The 27,172-nt window shown below is 39.9% G+C and overlaps 1 protein-coding gene across 4 annotated transcripts in view; it reads left to right on the top strand.

Moving 5' to 3' along the window:
• The window catches only part of LOC121945453 (protein MTSS 1-like), a 58,254-nt gene that overhangs the window by 26,972 nt on the left and 4,110 nt on the right, over nucleotides 1-27,172 (top strand). Inside the window, exons 4-15 of one of the 4 annotated variants that reach the window (XM_042489623.2) lie at nucleotides 9,365-9,449; nucleotides 10,884-10,975; nucleotides 11,922-11,996; nucleotides 18,891-19,048; nucleotides 19,161-19,268; nucleotides 19,471-19,568; nucleotides 21,237-21,366; nucleotides 23,582-23,695; nucleotides 24,090-24,335; nucleotides 24,527-24,751; nucleotides 26,127-26,286; nucleotides 26,760-27,017. In XM_042489623.2, coding sequence (XP_042345557.2) covers nucleotides 9,365-9,449; nucleotides 10,884-10,975; nucleotides 11,922-11,996; nucleotides 18,891-19,048; nucleotides 19,161-19,268; nucleotides 19,471-19,568; nucleotides 21,237-21,366; nucleotides 23,582-23,695; nucleotides 24,090-24,335; nucleotides 24,527-24,751; nucleotides 26,127-26,286; nucleotides 26,760-27,017 — 1,749 coding nt within the window. Of the gene's footprint in view, nucleotides 1-9,364; nucleotides 9,450-10,883; nucleotides 10,976-11,921; nucleotides 11,997-18,890; nucleotides 19,049-19,160; nucleotides 19,269-19,470; nucleotides 19,569-21,101; nucleotides 21,367-23,581; nucleotides 23,696-24,089; nucleotides 24,336-24,526; nucleotides 24,752-26,126; nucleotides 26,287-26,759; nucleotides 27,018-27,172 lie in introns of all 4 variants that reach the window. The other 3 variants (XM_042489621.2, XM_042489622.2, XM_088084054.1) reach the window with 3 other exon arrangements.

Genomic DNA, 27,172 nt, shown 5'->3' with positions numbered 1-27,172 from the left:
TAAAGTAGAGAAGGGTGAGGGGAGTATCATGCATTACTATTACTATTCAGGGTGCATTTCACTGCATTGCAGTGGCACACTGACACACATACTACAGTTTACAATGAGTCTCTGTTGGGTCTTAAAAAGAATACAGATTGTGAATAACTTTGCATAAAGACACTCAGACATCAGCCTTCAGTTGTTCTGGTGACTCATTTGACTATGATGCAAACCATTAACAAACAGCATCATAGGTTTAAACCTGGCTAATGGTCCGCCCACTCCCCAGTCTTCTATCTCCTGTGTGAATATAGTGCTATGTAGTAAGAGAAAGGGCTGTTAAAATGTATAATGGTTAGTAGTTTACAGTCCTCATAAGTGTCTATGTCCTTATGTAATCTTCTGTATGGCCACGACCATAGGTTCAGGGTTGAGTGTGGAAATTTTGTTACTTGTACAAGTGCTAATGTTGCAAATTCAGTGCTGGTTCTTTTAATGCCATTATTTGGTTAATGTCAGCACATTTTAACCAGTTTGAATATTTTATTTTCTGTTTCATGTTTACACCTACATTACTAAATAAAACCGGATGATGCTTAACTTTAGGCTAAAACACGGATATCTTACAACACAAAGTAAATTTAGACTTCACCATAAAAACTTCAATGTTTAGACCTTCATAAACCCCAAAAAATAGTGTTATTTTCAGTACACAGCTCTGCATAAGATACATGCCTATCAACTTGACTATGTCCCCAAGCAGGAGAACCTCTTTTCCAACTGTACACTTCCAGATTTTTTTTTTTTATTATCTCAAAATAGTCCTCATCATTATATTCTCTCCCCCACTCCTCTTTTTTTTCAACACTTCTGCTTATTTTCTCCTCCTCTCCCCTCTGTCATCCTCCTCCCTTCTCCTGTCTTTGGATGACAGCTGTTGGGAGCTGTAGTCAGACAGTCCAGAGTTTTTGTGTGTCAGCACTGGTCACACTGCGGCAGGTGCGTGTGTTTGGTCGCCCACACATTTGCATGTGTTGATGCCCATTGAGGCTAGACTCGCTGACTATCGATTGTGTGTGTGTGTGTGTGTGTGTGTGTGTGTGTGTGTGTGTGTGTGTGTGTGTGTGTGTGTGTGTGTGTGTGTTTTGGAGGGGTGGGTGGCTCCCAGCTGACATTCTGTCAGCAGCTATTGATGAATGAAGAGGTGAGTTGGTTCTCAAGGAGGCCAGGCTAACTATTAGAGCAGACTATAATAAGCTCTTGACCTTGGAGACCATGCACTACTATCCATACATATCTCCTTACTTAACCCCTTTGCCTATATTAGATCTATGGAGATCATTTTCAGTTGATAATTTTGACTTATTCATTTCTACGATGGTTCACTTTTTTCGAACGACCCCAAAGTGTCAGATTTATCAAAAGCAGTCACAATAAGCCATTAATTTATTGTTAGTTGAAAAAATGAAACTGTAGACTTACAGTGGGCTACGAGACTGACAGAGCAGAAATATAAATCAATGAATGAAATCCTAGCCTGTGTCTGTGCTATGTGGGTGGCTCCATCTGGGCATGCCAACTGCTCAGTTAGGTGTGTGTGTGTGTGTGTGTGTGTGTGTGTGGCGGGGGGGGGGGGGGGTCAAAGACATCGTAATAAGAATCTTTAACATGATTAAGGTCTTTCTTACACAGTAACATACTGTAGTAGTTGTTTGCCTTTAAAGTTACACAGAATAAAGAAGTTACTTTTCTAAAAGTTTGTTCATAAAAAGTAGAAAGTGTTAGAGAAATTACATTATATTTACAAAGTTAAAAAGTCAGTTCAGTGTCCTTGTCTGAAATACTTTACAGAATATGCTGCAAGATGTTAACAACAAAAACAATACATTCAGTTTGTTCTTATTCTAAAAACCTAGAATAGTATGAATTAAGCCTCTTTTCTGCCGTGCAAAAAACCCGTTAACACCCGCGAATGTCTGGCTTTATTATGTAATGGAAAAGGTTACAATCGGCATTCACACCCAGGTCAAATTACTCTGCCGTAGTCACGGATATTTATTGGCTCCAGCTTTGATCTGCATTTATGGAAACATGACACCTAGGTGAACATGCTAATTTTAGCCCCATAACCGATGAGATGCGATGATGTGCAAACACAAATCATCACACAAGTCGTCATCAAGTTTGAAAGAGAGACTGAATAAGAAAGAGAAATATAAAAACAACTAACCACCATAAAGTTTTCAAAGGCCTCCATCCAAGCTTTTCTCTACTGTTTACCAACCTGTTCTCCAGCCTATCCATGAAGATAAAGTGACACCCCAAAAAACCCACACACAGAGAAAGGCATGCTGGTAGTAGTAATGAAAAAAAGGAGTCTACGGCCTATTTTTTGCAGGTTTACTAGTGTTCAGAAAATGTTGGTAGAAAAGTGGTATCAGTGACTGAATTTAGATTAATTCTACCTGTGCCTACTGTAGTTCTTCCACTCATAGTAAAACTGTCAATTTAATTACTAGTTGTTGCTTACAAAGTTGTCAGACAAGGTAAACATAAATACAGGTTGATTACAACAGTTTTATGTATTCACCTTTATTAGCTGGAGGCTTTATTGCTTCATAGCTTGCAGCCAAGCAAACACACGTCATCATTTAGGAAAAAAGCCACTGCTCATTTCTCGGTGTGAAACTCCCCCCAGCTTTGTTTGATTGGTGGCCAATGCAGAGAGGAAAAGATGTGTCCTTAAATATAGCCGGACTAGTGTAGATATAGCCTTAGTATTTTCTCCAGCTCTCTAATTAGCTTGTGAACAGATCTTCTTACCTCTGTCCAGCTGGGTAAGTGCATGTGTGTGTATCCAGCTGTATGGTCTCCGGTCTCTTATCAGTGTAACCACTGGCCCGTGGTTAACAGAGACCATCTGGTGCCCATACAGAGTTGGTTTTAGCTAGCAAGCCTCTCTGATCTACATGTCAAAATTACCCCAGCCAAATCCCACTCTCTCTCTTTCCCCACTTTGCTTTTGAGCAATTTGCCTCTCTCCCTCACATTTTCTTTTATGCTTTATGTATGGAAATATAGGGAGGGTTTGTTTTTTATATTTACCTTTCTGACTATTCCCTCCCTCCCTTCATCTCTCCTCCCTAAATAAATCCTTTTTCTCTCTCGATATCAGATTTCTCTTCTTTCTCTAATGGCAACCTAAGATATTGGTAAAGGTGTAGCCTTGCTTAGTGTGGTTCACACTTTCTTTGGCTGGTTTAACAGAATGGACAAACCATAAGATCTGCCCTTTTAGATTGATGTGTCATTTGGATACATGCAGGAGTATTACAATAATAGGTTAAAGCAAAGAAATGGAAGAAGTCAGAGATTTCAGGCTGAATAGTTTGTAGTCTGGCAATCATAGAGAGAGTTTACTCTATTACAACCCAAGGTAGAGGCAAAGTCCCACCATGTAATATCATTATCAGGTCTATATGCTAAATTTCAGAGTTGTCTGCACACGATTCTCAACACAGAGGTGTATCAACCAGGGGGACTTAGAAGGTTGGCGGCTTGCCTCCACAACCATGGCGTCGCAACATCAGCGGTAACCATCGTATGAGGGTAGCACAAAGCATTGGCAATAAGTTAGCCATTGGGATACACACATGCACAGACATGTGCTGCCTGACTGTCTAACCACAACAAACCAAAGAGAAGCTCAGTTTACAACACACACACAGAGGTAGCGTGACTTCACTCTTTGTTCAGGATGCAATTACTCCACCATATCTTTACATAGCAAATAGTGGTTTGCTGCTATATTAGTGCTCTAAATGTCACATACAGAACCTTTAACTGTCAAAACGTCTGGATCTGCTTGTTTTGTGAGGTGTAGAGATGGTTACTGCCTCTTTTAGTGTGGGGCTGCACAGAGGAAGGGGTCCTGTAGCTTATTTAATGAAATGAGATAAGATCCTATAATCAATCAGATTAATGTGATGAATAAGTTCTGTTCTTCAAAAATGTCAGCAAAGGGTTCCTTTAAAAAGTCAGAATTGATTTAAGTCTATATACTATATTGCCAAAAAGGGGTTTTTATTAAAAAATTTGCAGTATACAGTACAATTGACTTTGAACTGTAATCACTGATATCACAATGTTTTGCATTCTTTACACTAAAGCTCTGGCATACAGTTTACACACGCTTTAATATGAAGACTTAAATTATATACATTTAAGGAGAAAAAAACAGGTTTAAATACATTTATTTATTTATTTAATTTGGTCAAAAACAATATTGTTTTCATTCTGCAAATAAGGCACTGGTATTTTGAGACTTTACCATAAGAGCAGGCATGTAGGAGAGGATTGTACACAGTCGTATTGTTGGTGTCATGTTGCTGACTGCTGCATTGATGCCATTATATCTGATGTTCTCACATCAAGCCATATCACTTTTTCATAATAACTAGAAAAGTACTCCTGTTGTATACATACAGACAAAGGAAGGAACTTTGTCCTTTCACCTCTACTGAATACTGCAAAGGAGACGAATTGAGCCTATAGCCTGCTGCCTTTGGGGAAACTGTCTTGTAAGCTTATTTAGCAAGTGAGTTAATTGCAAGACTAGCCAAAAATAAACAGTGGTTACACAGCATACCTATATCATAGAACCTTAGAGTCTTGCATCATATTGAGATTTAATAAGAAAACACTTTAAATTGAAGAATGCCTTCTTACAGTGTCTTTGCAATACATGAATACATCAATCTTTTAATCTACTGTCCTTCCAAAATCCCCTTTTTCACACTCTCTGTGTCAGCACAGTGTGACATTCCAAGGAACAGTCTGGAAGCGGGATGAGGACAGAGAATGACTTGGCAGCTCCACATCAAATTGCCATACTATCTCTCTCACTCTCTCACACACATAGACACACACACTCTAACAGAAAACTATCACCTCTGTCACAAATGTCCCTGTAGACCACTGAGACACTTGTTCTCACAGAAAGCTGAAACATCACAGACCAGGAGACAAAGCCTTGTTGTGGAGATATGAAAAGTAGTGGTTTCTTAGTACTACAACCTGACACACAGACAGATAGTTAACAGCTGCAAGACAATCCATTGACTGAAAATTGTCTGCTCTCTTCTATGGGACTTCGTTGATTATCCAGGCCTGAGACAATCTGTGTTTTATGAAAAAGCTAACCAAATCGTACTCTAGCCATGAAATACTGTGAAATATCAAAACATTTCTCAGTTTCTAGTGCTGCCTACTTGCTCACTAGGTTTTAACAAAGAGAGGCAGCAGTTTAGCATGGTGCTTACATCGATGCATCAAAGAGTCAAGCTTATAGTGTATAAGTGTATGTGTCTGTTATTGACTGGTCAAGTGTTTGTGGTGCAGGATAATAACAAGCCTCCGAAAACAACCACGTCACACAGCAGCTATTTCTTCTGACAGCCAGCTACGCCGCCACAACACACACACACACACACACACACACACACACACACACACACACACACACACACACACACATACACACACACACACACAGCAGTGGTCAGCAGTGCAGTGAAGCAATCGAAGCTTGCTTTTGTGCCTCTGTGTGTGTGTGTGTGTGTGTGTGTGTGTGTGTGTGTGTGTGCGTCTGTGTGTGTGTGTGTGTGTCTGTGTGGGGTGGACAACTGGAGCTGCCATTGGAGCTATTTTTATCCAGGGGTCACTAGGTGCTAGACAAAGTAGACGATGTGTGTTAACAGCCACTTTATCCTGAGAGCAACAGAACAACTTTCCACAAACAGGGCAGATTGTCCTGATATCCACTTTTGGCCGGCATCTTAACCCTGAGCGCTTTTGACCACATGCAGTGGTGTGAGCTCGTAATGCGCAATATGGTTGAAATCAGTGTTGTGTTTAATAAGAAATATATATTAATATTTTTTTTACAATAAAAGATAATCATAGCATTTACATCAGACAAATCTCATATGCACAAAACATTTATTGCGTCAGAATTTAAGAAAGAAAAAAGCAAAAAAACACTTAATTAGCCATACCACATGCAGCTGTGCTGTGCATTATATTGGACTGCGTGTGTCTTATGTGCTTCCCCAAGAGTATGACATATCAGTGACTTGATACATGGAAGAAAACAAAAGGGTGCTAACCTCTAAACATCATCGTAGCCTGAGTCAGGCTGTAGCAGGCACTCACAATATACACATACTGTGTTTCCATGGTAACTGTCGGTCATGGCAGCTACCTGCTGTGAGTGCAAGAAACACACAAGTCTCTTTGAGACATGGAATACATGGTATTGCTGAATTATTTTAATTCAATGAAAGACTGATAATTATCATGTTGCCATGGTGTAAACCGCTTCAGTTGCAAGGCTCAGTCACCTGTAATGTCTGCCCATTTATGCTCATGGCATGGGAGGAGTTCTTTTTCCATACCCACATCTTGAGCAATTCTAACGTCTGTGGACACATTTCAGTCTCTTTCGGATATCACCACGTGAAAAGAAATGTGCCATTAAGTGGAACTCATTGTTTTAAAAGTGTTTTCTTTCCTTCTTTTTTTTCTTTCTTTTTAAATGCGGGTATTGCAATAGTCTCACAAAATTTGTCTTGAGTGTGAGCTAGAGTTTAATCTTTTTATCACACCCATAACGGCACACCTGTGCATATAGCCAAGAGCAGATTTTGGTGTGTGTGTGTGTGTGTGTGTGTGTGTGTGGGTGGGTATTGGCAAATGAATAATCAACTGAAACCAAAAATCTTCTCTTGAAAGCTTTGGCTACACAACTATACAGTCATTTCATTTCCTAATGAAAAACATTAGCCAGCTCTAAATCCTACTTTTTTTCTTTTGGCTGTGTGGCCTCCTCGTGGCACTATGGCATCTATCAGCCACACCCAATAGAATAACAAGCAGTCATAGTAAGGGTGAGATGGGAAGATGGATAGATGGATTGGATGACTAAACAAGTCAAAGCAGGAATGAATGAGAATTATGGTTTTGTATAACAGAAAGGACTTTTATAGCATGTAGTAGCCACACCCTCTGCAATAACAGTCACACACAGTGAAAAAGGAATGAATGAATGAATGGATAGAGGGAAAGTTTTGAGGTCATAATAGGCTCAATGGGACGGACATTGAATTATGTATTATTGAAATCTATCAGAAAGTTGTAATTTGCCATCCAGAATAGCTTCATTTACTGTGACGCTGTATCTCTCTGTATTACAGTTTGTCTCTGCTTTGCCCTCCTTGCAGTCCAAAGCACTGGTCTTTTAGAAGAGCAGGGCAAATGCATCTTGTCTGAAAAGAAGTTAAAAATCCCACAGCGACTGAGACTACTCAACACAAAACTTGTTTAATGGTGCAAATTTTCACATCTTGCTAAGTGACATCAAATATATGTGGCACTTGTTTTTATTTAGGGATATGCAAAAGAACACTTTATCCACTCAACATTTCTTTACACATGATCCTGTGGAATTTAGACATTCAGTAATTCAGAACATATGCTCCAAACTGTGGGCCCATCTTTTTCCCTCTCCAGCTCAGCCTGAGGTACAGTTCACACAGGGTAGCTCCAAAAAAAATCTCACATCAGTATAAAATGTTGACGAGTCTGGTCCTGGCGCATACATTTTCACAAATCTGTTGTGTCTTTTACAATCATAGCTTTGCTCGGACTTGATCACATAACTACTGAGTCATAATTTTAGCTGGCATTTTAATTTGAAAGTTTGTCTTTCTAATTTATCTCCTTTTTGTATCCTTCCAATCACCATGAGTGAGTGTTTGAAGCCAGATTACCAGCCTCTTCTAATCTGTTTTGTCCAGGAGAATCCAACTTTGTGTATGTGCATGTGTGAGTTTGTGTGTGTTGTGAATTTGAGTGTGAGTGAGTGACAGTGCTGTGTGCGTGTCTCTGCATGCAGCAAGGACTGTGCTGACAGCAGAATGGCTTGCTCTGTTGGAGGGGATTCACACTTCACATCAGATCATCACAATCAAACTGTCTTTAACACATACACACAGACACACACTCACACAAAACCACGCACACACACAAACTGCTTCTGATACACTGAACAGAATGTTGCAAGACATCCACACAGTTTAATACAAGATCTCTATGCCCCTACCCTTCCCCTCTCTCACACACACACACACTCACACACCAACTCTCAGCGGTGCCTCAATCCCACAGAGAAACCGGCCAGTCATACTGAGCAGCTTGACAATAGTTCTGTCAATCACCGTCAAGTCCCTGCTTAGCTGTCGAGCCTGAGGCCTTCCACTGGACAGCTAGTTACCCTGTGTGAGGGAAACTGACGGTAGCCTCAAGCACATTTACAAGGCTCCAACTTCCCTTCACTTCTCTTGACCTGAATATACATGCAATTCGTAACTCAATTATTCCCACTCATTCCCACAGTGGAGAGAGTGGGGTCAGTGAGTGCTTGTCACAGATGTTTTATTAAAGACATCCAACGACTATTCTTTTCCAGCAGTCACTGGACTCTCAGTCTAGCAGAAATTAATAAATTAAGAACATTAGCAGACTACTGCATACTGCACTAATATAATAATCAAACTGCGTCCCATTCAGTTTTTAAATGAACAGCAACCTACAAGATGTGTGATGAACTGTGGTCAATGAAGCTGAGTTGCATTTTTTTAAAATAGGAATGAATAAATGGGAAATTAAGATACCTCTTTGAAATCTCAATTTCTGTATTTCAGCACTGTGTTGTTTTCTCGTTACCTGTCAATTCACTCAACTAATCGCCAAAACAGTGGCTATATCAAGTAGCTAAGACGAATGCGGTACAATTTTTAAAATGTTTTTCTTTACTTTCAGTTCAGGAAGATCAGCTTGTTTTATTGAAACATGTTTGTGACAGTCTATATCACAGTGTCATTTTGCCCTTCAGTCCTCTTCTTATAGTCAAAACTGTGAGCTCTAGGGCGTCGGCGGCTCAGTGAATAGAGCGGGCGCCCCATATACAGAGACTGAGTTCTTGCCTTAGTGGTCGCGGGTACGACCATCTCACTAACACTTTGCCCTTTGCTGCTTGTCGTCCACTCTCCCTCCCCCTTTCATACATACGTTCTGTCCCATCAAATAAAGGTGATAAAAGCCTGATAAAACTGTGAATTCTTTTATCATTCAAAGATTTTCCTATTGATAGCAAAACTGCCCCATAATATTTAACATACATCCCGTCTTTTTCCAGTATGTTGTAGTAATACTGATCCATGTCTGAGGTTTGGTTATTAAGATGAGTGGATGATTCTGGCAATTTCACATAAAAAAGGTTTTGTAAATCGTAATTTTCTGTCTCTTTTTTTATGTCTTTCAGGTGGGACCAAAGACATTGGATCAGCGTTGACCAGGATGTGTATGAGACATCGCAGCATAGAGGCTAAACTTAAACAGTTCTCAATGTAAGCAACATTACACATAGTTTATGGTGTGCTGTTTAACCCTTTCATCATCTCTCCTCAACCACAGGATATTTACCAACATACAGGATCTGATACAAAATATCCTTTCCATAATTTTGGTGAATAACTGGCTGGGATGTATGAGGGGTTAGGTGGGAGCTGGGATTTAGTTGGGGTTACCATGTCAATAAGCCCCATCACTGTGGTTACCTTGAGCTAAAAGAGAATATTAACAGGGACTTCATGTGTCCTATAAACCTCCTCTACACACACACACACCCCGACACTTTCAAGTGATGCAACATTTGCTAATGATTTGATTTTCAAGTTCTGACAAGAGGTTGTTGGCACTACAGAGCTTTTCAAACCTTTAAAGATAAACATCTGCTTGGGTTGAAGTTTATTTCCTTTTGTGGTGTTTCCCATATTAGCAACTAACAGTTAGTGTACTTTGACCCACTACAACAACTCCTATAAAATGGTCTGTATTTAAATTGTTATTTCACCATATCCTCCGTGTCTCGACATTTTGTGTGTGTGTGGGTGAGAATGTCCCTTGTCGTGGAATGCTGGGAAAGAGACGATTTGTCTGGCAACACTGGCATCTATAATGTTTCAGTGTAGAGACACACACACACACACACACACACACACACACACACACACTACACAGACACACACACACACACACTACACAGACAAGGGGCTCTCTAATTTCGGGTGGCATTTCAGTAGAGATTCCACTCGGATCTCCATAGCAGGGGCTGTACACAGGGGGGCTGTGGTCACCACCCACCCACTGGCGTATACACACACACACACACACTTAGGAGAAATGTCTACAAGCCAAGAAGGAGAAGTCTAATTTTAGTTTCATGCCTGCAGCTGCCTCCCTCTCACACTCACAGCCTCTTCAACACACTCACAAAAACATTTCAAATACAAGATGGACGCAGTTGGGTAATGATTGACAGACATGACTGCACAAGCTTCTTACTTCCTCCTGTGACACACAGTCAGACATAAACAGACCTTTTCTTCTCGCAGTCTCTGTTTTTCTCTCTTTTTCTCTGCCTGCTAATGATTGACAGACAAGACCATACAGAAAGGTAAACCAGACCGAGATATTTTTATGTCCGACAGTCTGTCTGCTACTTTCTAATCAGATGACAGATACACTGACAAACCCCGCAGAGCAGCTCTGGTATTTTACATTTTAGAAACAGGTTGTTCAGCCAGATCATTGGTCAATGAAACTTATTCTGGAAACACATCATTTATGAAAATTGTAAACCCGAGCAACCAGTACGGTAGATGAATTCCAGTAGTGACAAGTTTAGATTTTAAAAGGTTAGTCTTAAATATCTATTTATAAATGCTATAACTGATCAAGCTTATGTCGGATTAGAAGTAAGTGTCCCAATGTTTTCACAGGGGCTTCTTGGAGGGTCTGATAAACCCTCTACAAGAACAGATGGAGGAGTGGAAAAGAGGAGTCAACACTTTGGACAAGGACCATGCTAAAGGTAGGACAAACAAATGTAATCACATACAAGTATATATCACAATATACCGAAATTCTTCTGATCTTATGATACGTCTTAAACATTTTAAAGCAATGTGAAGTGCCGATGTATTGATAATGATTTTTTGTTTTTTTTAATTTTTTTTTTTGTTATATTTACATTGACATGAATAACCTGTTTATGAGACTTTTCGTGGTTACAATCAAATAATTGATGTCTTTAGATGAGCTAAGAGAAATCAGGTTATTCGTATTCCCCCATACTACTGCTTTACAACTGAACTGCTAGTTTCCTCTCTGTTCTGAATGCTAACAGCTGTCTGCTCTGAGCATCGCGTCCCTCTCTCGGTCTCTCTGAATCAAACACACATACTACGTAGTAACTTCTTATGTTAAAAAAAAACAATTACGCTACTCTCATATCACTGTCCTCCCCACTGGCGTCAGCCTGGCACTGTCGTGGCATAGAGGACAGGGGGCCAGTAGTCGAATGTATGCCACCTCTTTTATCACTGAAAGAGAAAACTATGTTTCCTTGTTGCTCCAGAAGTCAGACGCTGTTGCCATTTTTATGTATTTCGGTTATGTCACTTGGCCGAAGCCACACCTGCACAGTTAGTCAGCGGCTCTCAGTAACCAGGATAAGGTGTGTGTAGGTGATATATATACCATTTTGGCCTCTCATAAACGGGATAAGGGCTTATCCAGGTTTCTGAAAGTGCTATATAGTGTTTACATGCTCAAACACGTAAACAGGATACTCCAAAAACCCAATCATAAAAGGGTTATTTCTGTCAATGTAAACATACTCAATGACTTTAAGCAAAGGTTGACATTCAGATTGTTGTACCATTTTAGTTTATTCTTGCATTGTATGGAAAAACTGTACCTTAACACCAAGTTCTCACACACTTAGTTTACTTTTTTACCTTGTCCATGTGAAACAGAGTATAAAAGAGCCCGGCAGGAAATAAAGAAGAAGTCCTCGGACACACTGAAACTTCAGAAGAAAGCAAAGAAAGGTAAAAAATAAAACAAAATCTTTTTTAATTTAAAAGCAAAGGCTATGTGAATTAAGAAAAACAACACTGCTGCAGTGCAGCTAATCTGACAATGATGGAGACGCATCTTGTACCAACAATCTTGAACTAAATGTTGTACATACACACTAGTAAAAGTTTGACCACAGAGTATGAAAACCAGAAGACATCACACTACACAGAATACACTAGCTCATTATCTTTATTGTGCAGGAATAAAAACTTGCAAAGTATAGAGATCAGATACTTGGGACAACATAGAGTACTGTCTGCTAAACGCAGTGAAATATATCTGTCTCAAGTGTCTGTCTAGATTTAATTCACTTTTTTTATTAAATTTTTTATCGACATCTATGAGAATCATCAGTCGTCTTTTGTTGTTGTTGTTGTTTTATGCCAATACAGCTAAATGTAGAAATCTTTGGTCTGCCTGCTGTGTCGAGAAGTGTAGATCAGGACAGACGAAAGAAACTCACCTTTTAGTGACTTACTCCAAGTACTATAATTGGTTTTACCTGAACAATGGGCACCTGGGCTTTGTTATTATTTTAGTTTAGTTGATTGGCTGCACTAGATTAGAGACCTCTATCTACAAGAAATCAAATTCAGGACTAAAAGATAAATCTGATTTTTGATATTATTAAAGGGTTTCAGCTATAGAAGCAACCTGTGAAGGAAAGTACCATCCATTATTAAAAATTGGAAAATGTCCAAATTGTATATAAGATGTATCCATTAGACAGCAGTGATGTGTATAGAAGAAGTTTGTCCTAACTGATTAGACTTGTACAAATCTAGTAAGGCTAAACATTACCTTACTTGGTAAACAGTGTCTGAAAGGGCAAAAGGCTTTTCCCTTCCACCGTTTTCTTGGCTCCAATTCTACATACGCATTCACCTACCTAGAGAAAAAAGGGCATACACAAAAAAAGGAATTTGATGAATATGCTTCCAATATGTTTAGGGATGTTGATGGTTTCAGGTTTAATTCAGTGGATGTCTTACGTACTTAAAGTCAACAGATGTTTAGGTCAGGAAAAAGTAAAAGAAACAGATGAATGGGTCTTCTTAGTCCTGCTACGCAACAGATTTAACCTTGCTGTGTAACTCATACTGTACATATCATTGTGCTGCTATGTGGGATTGTGTCATTCCCCTACAACTGTCTGCATGACTTTGATTATCATAAAACAATGTTTGCATAAACTCAAGATAGACCATACAATTTGTCAGTGCTAGGATTGTTGTCATGGTCCTCTCTGTTTCATTTTAATTTACGAAATATATTCAATGAACTAATATTTTTTGAAAGCATTGTGGAATGTGAATTCACTGATCAATGCACCAATCTGTCAGTGAAAAAGGAAGCCGTGAATTTAATGCCACTTTTCTTTTTTTTTCTTTTTTTTTATCTGTTTGTTAGTATTGATGCACCAACATATCAGATCATGTATCTATAGAAAAAAAACCTGCCTATATTTGGCTTTTTTAAACACGTAATGCAACTAGCAATTAATGCAACTTCTTGACATTCTTACAGTGCTTAAGCAGACATCCATTCACACATGACTGCACCTTTAGGTAATGCATTAGTGTTAAGAGCTAGCTCTTTTTTAGTTGACTGTTGGATCTTTTTCCTCTCCCTGTCCCCATGTGGTTCTGTAACCATCATTCTCCGTATGCTGCACTGCAGCTGATAATCTAGGTAAGTCAGTTTGTGGAATAGACACACCATCCAGGTTGTTGCTTAAGTTATAATGCTTTAACAAAAGTATTGGTTGCATTGTGAGGAAGACACCATAGACACTGGGTTTCGTGCAAGGATTCAATATGTTTGGATGCTGCTAAGTATTGACGTGCTTGATTTCCCAGATATGGCAGCTGTTGTTTACAACAGTGGTCCTCTGTAAGTTTTGACCCAGGGTCCATCTGTTTTACTGCCTCCTCTACCTCCTCTTCTCTGTTTTCTTATGACTTCTCTCATCCACTGTCTGCAGTTCTGGTTCAGAGGCCCCATGTTGTAAAGCACCTGAAGTGATGAAGTGTTCTTGAAAAGGAAATTGAACAAGAAACAGAGATGTGCGCCATGACTGAGCCTTTGCTCTGACCCACTCTGGGGTTCAAATAAAAAAAAGAATTAGTATCAGAGTTAAAACATGCTGTGTTCTGAAGAAGAAAGAGAGCAAAGAAGGTGAAGTGGAGGCCACAGTAGACTTGAGATACACTCAGGTTCTATGTGGTCCAGTGAGTGGCTTCTTCTGCTTTACTGGTCTAGTTCTGTACCCATAATTTCTACAAATTGTCTGTCTGTCTTTTTTTGTTTTAAAGCTCTTTGATGTCTGCCTTAAGTTTGGTCCATGCTGGCAAGTTTCTGTTTCTTTGCACTATTCGCACACGCACACCATGTTTCTTGTTCAATGAGCCACTGAGTGGTGAAAGTAATTGAAAAAAGTGTTCCCAGAACAAAACTTTAAAACTTGACTTAGTTTAAATTGTAGTTTTTATGCTTGAAACACTTTTTAGATTTCTTTTCTTTTGACTATAGACTGTCCACACCAAATAATCACAAAGAAAAGTCCATAAAAGCAGATGATTTAGAAACATGTTACTTAACATGTAATATTCTTGTTTCCGATGTATTGGAAATCAATTTAATGTTGTTTGGCAGCCATCTTAAATTCCATCATTTTAGTGATTCTCCACTTGATGCGAGCCATTATAACCTCACATAGATTACCTAACTGCATCAGTCCCACCCAAAAAGTCAGTAAACTCTGTGAACTGTCATACAGAAACACACACACAAAGATTTAAATCAAGTTAAGGAATAGGCTTAAAGTTTTAGTCATATTACTTAAAGGAAAAGCGCAGACATAACACCCCATCTGTCTGCTTGTGTCGGTGAGTGTATATCTCATATTTGATATGAGTCTTGTGAGGGTGTTTTTCTGACCTGCGACCCCAGCCGTGCTAAGTAACAGCCTGTGACTGCAACCTAATGTAATCATTGGTCATGTGAAAGCTGAAGAAGCTAATCTCATTTCCGTGTGTATGCACATGTGTCTACATGTGTCTACATGTGTGCGGACTTTGCGGACCCCCACTTTATTCATCGCAGCTTAGTCACTGCATTTTTGTTGAGCTGAGTTTGGTAAAAAACAACTTTATAATATCCGTAAGATTTCTGAGACTTTGGCTCGATTGAAAGCTTTCAGGTTTAATAATAGATTGTACAACAGCTCTTTGGTCACTTACCTATTGAAACATCTCCAATACAGTGTTTTGTATAGACACATAACAGAAGTTCTCCTCCTTGCTGCCACAGCTGTTGTGTTGGAAGTGTGGATGCGCAAATAAGATACCAATCCCATTTTGTGTGTTTTGGTGTTGCCATATTGTGGAGACTAGTGTGTTGATTCAATTAACAGAAATACACACACATGACGTCTACAGTATATAATCGCTTAGTCACCCTTAGGGCGTGAATCCAAAACTGCAACAGTGACAGTACATGTCACAAGCAATAGTTGTCCTTAATTAAACACTGAAACGTCTTGTGAAATATGCTTCAGGGTGGATTTGTTTACAGTGCAGTCAGTGCCCATTGACCTTCAGTGAACCTCAGTGTTTGTCTGTGGTTGCAGAGAAAGAGGAAGTAGCAATCAGGGCCTTGTCATTCACATAGTTGCACAAGCACAGATGCTCAAGTTATGGCACAGAGACCGAGAATGTGTTCAGCTCAGTACTAACAACCACTCTGCTCACCACAAGTTGAGATCTCATGCCAACATGTGCCTGCATTGTCTCAGCAGCACATGTGTGTCCCTCTGTGAATACAGCCTTCTTCAAAGCTACATATGTGGTTTTTAAATCAACTTTGTCTGTCTCTAGCTGACAGAGTAATGATGATGGCTTTTGGTTGAATATTTAAGGTATTTTTCACTCTATATGTGGTTAGTTGATAGTAATTTATAATATTTACCCTTTGTCGTCATTTTCCACGTGAGCTAGTATCATGAGCGTATGCATATTTGGAATTGATGTCTTCGAGATCCACTTTTAAAGGCCTAATATTACTCACTGAGCCTCAATGAAATGAGTTGTTTTGCATTTTCAGAGAAGATCAAACTTTTTTCCTTTAAGTGAGCAATGTAAAATGAGTGGAAGAATAAGGTGCTTCTTGATTGGTCAGCCTTAAACAGAACAGAGCTACATGAAGAAGTAATGTGACACTGATTGTGATAATGTTAAGCAATACTTAAGATACTCACAGGCACTACCAAAATGGCAACAAAGAAAATATTTGGCTTTCCACTCGTCTCAGACAAAGTACCTCAACTTACAGTAGCGTCTCTCCAAACCCACTGTGGTTATGTTGAGAAGACAGCCTGCCAAGACCTGAACTAGTGGGGAAAAACCAGGATACAGTGTGCTCCCTCGTTTTACCGCATGCCAAGGAGACACCACATTAAGGCCAGCTGAGGCCTAAAAGTTTAAAATGCTTTTTTAGTCATCATAAACAGAGTTAATCAAAACAAGGCTGTGATGTTACTGGAACATGTCACAGTGTCACTTTAATGCGTTACGACAGAGCCTGGATTTACTCAAAGCTTCTTTTGTTGTCATGGCAGGTGTTGATCATTGTTCCATAAAGCTCAATTTTACTTTATAGATGCACTTGATTTTTGCATTACCATTTTGTTTCTAACAGGTGATTAAAACATTATTTGAAATGTCAGCCCAGCTTACAAGTATTTTCCTCGGCAACAAGATGGAAAAAGAGTAATTTTGCCTGGATGGAAGTGAATACTAATGATTTCGGCCCTGCAGTGGAAACCAGACTAATGAGTGAGGCCTCTCAGGCTCAGTCAAACAACCAGTTCTCCGCAAAAACTCGTACAATGTAATTGTATACTTGTCTGCTCAAAAAATGGTCTTTGGATCTATATGAGACTGAAAATATATACTGCAATTTAGTCTTTCTATGGTCCATCTACTTCATCATGGTCTCCCTAGTGTAATATAGTAGAAACTGCCATCAACACACGCATAACTCACATTCCTCTCAGCATTACAGCCACCAAACCAACCTTGGTAAATGGGTTCCCTCTATATGGAAACTCAGTTTGTCATATTTTGTCAACAACCATCAAGTTCTAAAGACTATCTGTGCAGGGCTCGTTTATTTTCTGGTGTTAAAATACTTGTAAAGTTGTAACAATACTGTAAATGTCAGTCATTTGCAAATATATTTATGTCATCAATGTATTTACCAAAATTATGATCAGAACTTGTAACATTTTGGTTGAAATACGTAGGCAGCTTCACCGGACAAACTTACCTGGAATGGAGAAAGCAGCCCAGAATAATCCCTCTCGCTTTAAGTACAAACTTTGTTTGAAAAGAACTTCACTGATTAAAACCTTTAGTCTGTTCTCAGTAGTGTCAGTTATTGTGAAGCTAGTGGGCACATAATGACAGTAAGTGTTTCCATTTGGTGCTTTTCTGTCAACTTAGTATTTATGTGTATGCTTGAAGTCATTGTTAATTGTAATTTTAATTGTGGTCTAGTCGACTGATGGAGAGATAAAGCAGTAGAAACAGAACTCCCCACGTCCTGTATCATACATAATGTATACTGACACATTAGAGAGGAAGGAGCTGTTGGTTTGTCCTCAAGATTAGATGCACATCCTTATGCTTTACATTTGAGGTGAAGCTGATTTGGCTGTGTAACTTTATCTGTGTTTCTTAACTACTGATTTGCATGATATATGACCCCACGTTGAATGTTGAGGAGAGACGCCAGTTTGTTATCTTGGCCCAGACACGAGAGCAGACAGACAGACCACAGAGTTGTTCACTGTGGGTTTAACCTTGATGTATCAAAGTTAAGACTGTGTGTGTGTACGTTTGTGTGCAAGTGTAGTTCAAGTGGTTAGATAATGCTTTTGAGGCCCTCTGTATGTCATCTTGGGCAGTCGCCAGCCTTCCTGCCTCCTCAGGAGAACTCAAGAGGGCTTGATTCGGCTTCAGTCTATCCTGTCTTAAAATCGCAAACTCACCCGCAAAATGCATGCAAATGCACACACCTATACACAAGTAAAATAAAGATGCACACAGTGCTTAACAACAGGATAACCTTGGGACTCTAATTGTGGTTTACATATGCATTGACAAGCACATGTAGACAGCACAAGGAACAGATGGTCGTGGACATAGCTTGCACACTTGCCATTCGTGAAAACACACAGAGTCTCTCTTAACCATGTCTATAAACACTCCTCAAATATAATTGTGTGACAATGAGTAGGTGAAGAGATGGTTAAAAACAAAAGGTTCTCACTTTGGACTATCTCATCATAATGGATTGAAGTCCAATTTGAGCACCAGATCAGCCTAGAGCAGATAACCTCCTTGTCATCTCTGAACAAGAGACAGGAAACACTTCTATGACGAGAGGCACTTCATGAGGAGGTGATAGCCAAAACGTAGTGGGGAGATTCAAATGCTGGCACTGAAGATAGCAATGACCACAATGAAAAGATAAACATGTAGATCAGTAGTAACCGTCCAACCGGCCAACACCAGAGAGAAGTGATGAAAATCCAAAACACAGAATGTTCTTTCATTGCTACATTATCATATCATTTTTGATTATTCATGCATGTTACAGTAGCATCACTATTCTTTTTAGTGTTTGTGTTGTGAAGGAAGATAAATGGAAAGTTTTGTTCAGGTTTAGTGTAAAAAAATCTATCTCAGTGAATTGTGAAGTAGTAAAAAGACCAGTCATATGTTTCCTTGTGAGTTTGCTATGTTATTTTTCCTGTAATAATGTAATCATTGTTTTTGTGTGTCCATTTTCTTTCCAAGGTCGTGGTGATATCCAACCCCAGTTGGACAGTGCCATGCAGGATGTTAGTGATAAATACATTCTGCTGGAGGAGACAGAGAAACAGGCCCTGAGGAAGGCTCTCATAGAGGACAGACAGAGGTTCTGCTGCTTCGTAGCCATGCTGCGGCCCGTAGTGGTGAGTACAGCAGAGGGGGGGCAGCCTTCAGAGAGCACTTAGAGAATAACAGAAAGTTACCTCACTCTTCATTCTATCCACTCTGCTCTCTCGCTGGCATTTATTATTTTAGGATGAGGAGATTTCTATGTTGGGAGAGGTCACCCATCTCCAGGCTATCTCTGATGACCTTAAAGCCCTGACCTCTGACCCACACAAGCTGCCCCCTGCTAGTGAACAGGTGAGGAAAAATATCAAAAGGTGAAACAGCTGGTGCTAAATCAACTGACCTTCATTTCATTGTCAGGTATCATGCTCCTTTGGACCTGTATGAGCTATTTATGTGTTTTTAAAGGGGCTGTTTGTTTGGATTACATAAAGTTATGTTAAGTGTTGTTCATCATTACAAGTACGACTAATAAGTGCGACTGATATTTTCTCAGGTGATCATGGACCTGAAGAGCTCAGACTACGGTTGGTCATATCAAACGCCTCCCTCATCCCCCAGCACCACCATGTCCAGGAAGTCTAGCATGTGCAGGTAGGCTTCCACAGCCAATCACACGACTCATAGACACAATTTTGTGAAAGAGAGGCTTTCCTTTGAGTACATGTCTTCTGTAATCATAACATCATTCAGTTTGCTAAAATGAAGTCAATGGAAAATGAAATTACTCCAGCCATTTTTAATACACATTTCCAAGAAGTAAGAAACAATTAGATGAAACCCCATACAATGTCTATATGTGGTCATGTGAGAGGATATATCATAGCATGACAAGTATACACATACGATCAACTGACGTCTGCAAATTTGTCCTGTGGACCTTTTCAGTAGTTATGGAGACAGCATACATCAGTGTAATGCAGTGGAACAAGGACATGGAGAAAAACGTTTGTGTTGTGTCTGCCACCCGGTGGTCGATATGAGACGGAGTGTTTTACAAATTCTTAATCGTCTTTGTACCTCTGCCTCATCTTGTCTTTGTTAGTGATAGCTGTTCATTAGGTCACTTCGTGGAGAAATGCAGTTTAAGTTAAGCTACATTATCAGATAAATGTTTTGGGGTTTTTTAAACTTAAGTATTAAAGGTTATACTTTTTATTTTGTAGCTGTTCAGACCATGACTTCTGCCGTCTGTCCTTCCTGCTTTATGTGTGTCTCCCAAAGATTCTTCCTGAACTATTCTGGTTTAAAGAAAGAAATGTTATGGCTGGGTTGTGTATTGCTTTCCATTTGTCCGTTTAAAATCTTACATCAATTTTGGGGTTGTGGGATTTGCGTGATTGAATCAAAACCTTAAATTACCTCTTATGTCATCATGAGAATGTTTAAAGGCTTTCCAGGCTGTGAAAACATTTTAAATCCATTTTAAAGAAGCAAGTTAATAGTTTCAGTTCACAATAAGAAAGTTCCCCTCTTGATCCTGAGCTGTGGCTTTTTTTAATAAACAAGTCATTGTGAGACAGCCACTTTGATGATTTTGATGCTTTGTTTTTTTTTTTTTTATAATTTTCACACATTTTAAGCTGTAGAAGCTTAAACTATTTTTTGCCATGTTATTGTGGATTTTATTTCCAAGATTTGGTATTTGTCATTGTACTGGCTTTTCAATATATTATTTTCATATGTGTTTGAGATACTCAAATTGTTGCTTTCAAGTCTAAATTCACACAGTAATTAGACCCAGTGTTTATGCTGTTTTTGCTTTTCATCTGAATATTCTCTAAAAGCTGTCTCAAAGGCAAGAAATCATGTGATTCCCTGCCTGTAATTACTGTCATTATGATTTCACGCCTCTTATGTTGGTTTGTTTTGTTGTTTTGACTGGATTGGCCTCAGTCACTGCCTGCTGCATCTTGGTGTGCCGTGTTAATTGTTTCCCACCCTGTCTCCCCCCAATCCCCTGATTCCATTCTGTCCCTTTTATTCCTTTTTATCCCTTTCTTCCCCAACCTTCCTCCTTCAATCCATGTCTTTGGGTGCACTTGATTCTCTTTACCCCGTCTATCACTGCCAAACTTCTCCTTCATCTGGTCCTCCCCTCATCCCTCACTCCTTCCCCTTTCACAGTAGTCTGAACAGCGTTAACAGTAGTGACTCCAGGGGATCCAGTGGCTCTCACTCTCATTCTCCTTCCTCCTCTTCTTCCTCCTCTTCCTCACACCACCTCTTCCACCACCATCACCCCCGCCACCGGTACCGTAGCTCCACGCTACCCCAGCAGGCCCCAGCCCGGCTCTCGAGCATCTCCTCCCACGACTCGGGCTTCATTTCTTCATCACACGACCAATACACATCGTCCAAGTCATCCTCACCGATGCCAGCTGAAACAAAGGTAAGAAAAACCCTCAGCTACCCACACTTAACCATAATTTTACCTCTAAGTGTGTACGCATGGTTGAAACAAGACTATAAAACCACATACGCTCTGTGATTTACAAGTCATTGTAGTCAGAGACAGAGAGAAAACCCCAAACCAGCAAGTCTTTTCTCACACATCTCCCCCGTCACTATGAGAGGCAGTTAACTGGCAGCAGTTAGTGTATGTGATCATGGTGAAGTCATTTCACTGCTATTATTATAGCATAAATGCTCAGGAAATTAGTCTGCCTCCTTTCTAGCCCAGGGCAACACAGGTCAGCCCCATCCTGCTATTAAAGCGCCGACCGCTGTGACAGACTGTGGTTTGGCTTGAACATACTGCTTGTTGTATTTTCATTAAAAGTATCACAGTTAAAATGACATGTTACAGTGTCGACAGTGGCTTTTACATCGACCAGGAGCTGGGCTCTATGGGCAGATCTGGTAGTGTCAGTCTTATAGAACCATCTGACACAAAGTTTCAGACAATTATTATTGTGATAGTCCAGAGGATTATCTGCGTGGGGTTTGTGGTTTGAGATCAAGCGTGAGAAGCGACTGCACTAGCTTACATTTTGTTAGCACGCCAGCAACCAGAGTTCCCCCATCCAGAACACATTGGTATAGTTAGACTCCAAGTTTTTATGATGCAGTGAAGGTGGTTTGGCAAGTCAGTACCTGACCCATTTGCTGTACAGTCCTAGGAATCAGCCCTCACATTGCCTCATTGGTAGTGCAGTTACAGTAGTAGATATTTAAAAGAGTCTCATGGCTAAATGGGGCTTAAAGGGAATTACTCCTTACCCAAAGGTCAATAAGGCCATGGCTTACACTTACAGTTTCAGTGTGTAGGATTTAGGGGGATATAGTGGCAGTGATAAAATATAAAATAATTTGTTTTCTTTAGTGTATAATCATCTTAAAACAAGAATAGTTGTGTTTTTTCATGATCTTAGGATGAGCCATTTATATTATTATTATTATTATTATTATTATTATTATTATTATTATATAATAATAATAATAATAATAATACTGTGAAACTGCGATATTTTCTTATACCGTTATCGTGAAATATCGAAAATCCAAAATGTCATACCGTTGCAACCGCTACTATATAGGGAGTGGGTCCTCATCTACAGACTACAGTTTGCCATGTAGCGCCACTGTGTTTCTACAGTAGCCCAGAATGGACAAAGTCAATACTGGCTCTAGATAGGGCCATTTCTATATTATTGTTGGCTACTGTAGTTTGCAGCCCCACTGATGAAGCTGTCTGAAAAACACTGATTTCTAACAAGAAACGTTAGAAAACAGTGTTTTTACCTGTTTAAATCACCTGATCTGACCTCTGCGGATAATTCAGCTCCCGATTAAAAAAAAAAAACAACTGAACTTCTGGATCAGTAAAAAACTGAGGCAAGCAATCTGACTGCCAAGTGCCGAATGGCATAGGAGAAAACACTTATTTGTAATGCAAAAACTGCTTTATTCACTGTTTCTACCAGTTTTAATCACCTGAACCATTTGTTTTTGAGAGGAAGAGACCTCTGCTAATAATCCAGATCCTGGTTAAAACTTCCTGAACAATAAACACTTAAGGAATTCAAAGGAAGAGAACTTTCAGCTGGTTACATTCTGCAGTCTTTACAGCTAGATGCCACTAAATCGTACACACTGGACCTTTAATGTTGACATTTTAAATGCCCATTTCTATGGAGGTTGGTGTTCTGTAGCTGCTCCCAACTCAAAATCTTATTTTTGGAGGACAGCATGCAAGAAGGTTCTTTCTCTATAGGCATGTATTCATTATCAAAATAATATAATAACATTAACATAACCAGGGCTAATAGATCTCTTTAAATATCATGTGTCACACATGTCGAGCTTGTGAGGATACTGTTAACATCCTAAAGAAGAACTTTGCCTGTGCTTCCTTTTAACAATGCTCCAACACTCTTGATGTCCATGCAATTAATGCTGGTATGACTCCCAGTGCAAATTCTCACTCGCCTGTACTCCTCACTAACTGCTGAGAACCGTGGAAAAGTTTGCTCTTTAACAAACTGCTTCTCTCTGCATCTCCCTGTCTACCCCCACCCCCCCATATGTCTCAATTTCTCTGCCCTCCTCTCTCCCTCTCGTCTCGTCCCTTTATTGCCTGCTTGTTGCCGCCCTCGCTGTCCCAGCCTTGTCCCAGTTCCAGGTCCTCAGAGGTATCAGAGACTGGGCAGCTCCACAGTGACTGCAGCTCTCCCTCTCCTCTAGCTGCTGCTAATGCGCCTCAGCACGCCACTGACAAGGTGAAGCACACTTACCAGCCATAAATCTTAACCCTCTTTGTTTCAACAGTACACCCACCACAGCTTCCTCCCAATAAACTTCAAACTCGGCTGTGTATTACGTCGACTTTAGTTTATCTCAAATTTACAGCGGGAGCCTCCCCGGCATGGGCATTCGTTCTCAAGTTTCCATTTAGTTTAGCATTTGTGCCCATTTCCTTTGTTGTGTTGACATGATCAATATTGATTCCTTATTATTTCTGTGTTCATTTGAGTGATTTTTCCCCAGTATTGTGATCTGTTTCCTTTTTATTTTCCACTGTTTATCATTTCAGTAATTTATCCCATTATGTGTTTGTTCTATTCTGTTGGTTTCTGTTATCATCCCGTCTCCTACTGGTGTGCACACATCCAGTTGTCCAATGGTTTTGACCACTACAGTCCGGTCAGTTCCCCCTACATGCATAGCAATGGGGGCAGTTTGGGCTCAGGGTCAGGCACTGCCTTCCCCTTCTTCCCTCCTTCCTCCTCATCCTACACCACCTCCTCCTGCCCCACTCGTTCATGGTCACGTCCCGCCTCAGCCCTGCTACCAGACCACCCTCACACCTGCATATTGGGCTCCCCCATGGTGCCTTCATCAAGAGTTCCCAGCTGGAAGGTTTGTTTATCACCTCAGCCTTTATGATCAACAAACAACGTGCAAGCCTTTTTCATTTTTTAATTGTTCAGTGTGATAATGAAACAATGTAGTTAATCAGTTTGCTTCTCTTAAATGTTGATTGAATCTGAAGACTATCATAGAGAAATGTGAAATATCAGCACTGAACACTGATGTGTGTTCCTTTGCAGGACTGGGCTAAGCCAGGCCCATATGACCAGCCCGTGGTCAACACACTGAGGAGGAAGAAAGACAAGGAGATGCCAGCTGTGGTGGACAGTAATGGCAGTGTGAGTAATGATAGCTGCCCGTCCTCAGGCCCGCCCTCCATCTCGACCTTAGCACCAGCTCCAGCTGTGCTACAAACATCAGCATCAGTGGAAGAGAAGTACAGAACCGTGGCTGCTCCTCTCAAGGTCAGTTATAGTCTCAGTCCCATTCACACACAGCCTGCTGTCATTTAGCCAATCTCATTTTCAACCAGACATTTACTTTTGATATTTATGGCACATACTAACTTTTCTGTTGAGCTTCTTCATTTACCATTTTTGGTAACACTTTATATTAAAGTACATACATTTACCACCAATTAGTGGTTAATCAGCATGCATATTAGTAGCATATTGGCTCCTTAATAGATATGTTTGAAAAACTCTGTATTGGTCCATTAAAAAAGATACATTTCTACTTGTGTTGACTTTGTTCTTCCAAATAAATAATAATAAATAAAAATAAATAATAAATGCAAATAGAACGTCTCCATCTCAATAGACCTCACTTTTTTTAAGGTTTAACCCATCACTTGAGAAAAGGTTCTGTGAATTGCAGCACTTAAGTGCTGAAATGCGTTTACGAAATGCTAAGAGGAGGCAATTTTAGAATGGGGTCCTGTGGGGATCGATGAGTTTCAAACTGCTCGCGAATTGATTATGAACATGACCTCACTTTTGAGTGGGGAACATATTCTGTATTAAAATAACTTACTTTAGAGTTAATTGGACTCTATAAACACCATTTTGTGTTTTGTTACTTAAGAATAGACTGTTAAGTGTTTTAAGGAGAATGCAGTGTTATCACCTCTTAAGCTCACACTGAACAAAGCACATTATGATAAGATCAAAGTTTATGTACAAGAACTTCCTTATGTACTCTCAATAAACAGTATTTAGGAGGTCATTGAGGAAAAACTCTTAAGACTCAAGAGACTTAGTAGTTGTAGAGTATGTTCATTTGGAATAAGGCATTAATAAGTGCTTGAAAAGTCTAAATCCACTAGACTCTAACCAAAGAGAGGTGGGAGAGTTCAGTGTTGGTGAGAATTTGGCTGTCAGCCTTAGTACTACTATACAAACTCTACTTAGTGTAGAGTCATCTGATTTTTACTTTGCTATTTTATGTTTTTAGATGCGAAGGAGCCTTATATGATTTCAGACATTCTGTCTGTGAAATCATTCGGACTCCAGCAATTGCCATTAAAATACCAGAATCGTTCAGTGATATAATTACCCCTTAATTCTGCCAACACTGGACGTGAGGCCATCGGTGTCGCCTAAGTTTCAGCTGACCTCACATTCAACTTTCCAGCAGACAGATGTTTTTGTAGTCCTGGCATTTAGACCACATGAATGAGCCTCCCACCACTACAGTAATGTTCCCACTTAATGACTTTCATGAGTTGTACCTAATGATTTAAATGACTTCAATGAATTGTGTCTGGCTGTATCCAAACACTGAGACTTTCAGACTTAACCAAGTGTTTTGTTTTTTTTTCTCATTTGTTGATTGCTCCAGGCTGGTGAAATTGAGGCCCATGAGGAATTGGCTCTGGCTTTATCCAGAGGTCTGGAGTTGGACACCCAGAGGTCCAGTCGAGACTCCATCCAGTGTTCCAGTGGCTACAGCACACAGACCAACACACCCTGCTGCTCTGAGGACACAATACCTTCACAGGGTAACACTCTTGAATCTAGTTGCTAAACTTTTGAAACTGGAATTATTTTCCATTCTTGCTTGATATGTGATATTTGCCCAACATTCCAAATTCTCCATCGTCGTATTTTGCTCTTCATAACGCGCTACATATTCTCTATGGGACACAGGTCTTGACTGCAAGTAGACCAGTCTGGTACCCACATTGTTTTACTATGAAGCCAAGTTTATGGAAAATGTGCAGAATGTTGCTTTGCACTGTTGCGCTGGAATAAGCAGGGACGTCCTGAAAAAGACGTTGTCTGGATGGCAGCATATGTTGCATCAAAACCAATATGTACCTTTTTAACCTCAAGTATTTTGTTTTTGTACTGCTTTCAACTGAATTAAGTTTAACACAACATCCCAACTTTTTTGGAATTGGGGTTGTAGTATCATATAATGCAATATCTTGTTATATCAGTACATGTTAACCTCTCTATTTGTTCTTTCTAGTTTCAGACTATGACTATTTCTCAATGGCCGGAGATCAGGAGCCTGAGCAGCAGCACTCGGACTTTGACAAGTCTTCCACCATCCCCAGAAATAGTGACATCAGTCAGTCCTACCGACTCATGTTCCAGAGCAAGCGGCCGGCCTCAACAGCCGGCCTACCCAGCACACAGACTCCTTACCATGGACAGGGGGCCTACTCTGCAGGGCCCTATCCCCCCACACCGGTCCACACTGGGGCTTATCCTCCTACCCCGACAGGTACAGACTGCACTGACAGTGTCACAACTGGATAAGTATTCTCAAATATTTCAATTTTTACTTTCTTGATGTCCCATGTTGATAGTTTATCTGGTTGATTAATTACTCCCTTAGTATATTTTCATCAGAAGAATAGTTGTTCTGCAATTTTTTAC

The sequence above is a fragment of the Plectropomus leopardus genome, chromosome 11 (genome assembly GCF_026936395.1).
Source record: "Plectropomus leopardus strain MGB_pleo_1.0 chromosome 11, ASM2693639v1, whole genome shotgun sequence".
Lineage (NCBI taxonomy): Eukaryota > Metazoa > Chordata > Actinopteri > Perciformes > Serranidae > Plectropomus > Plectropomus leopardus.
The sequence above is the reverse complement of the archived record's forward strand: the minus strand, read 5'-3'. Positions and strand labels throughout refer to the sequence as shown.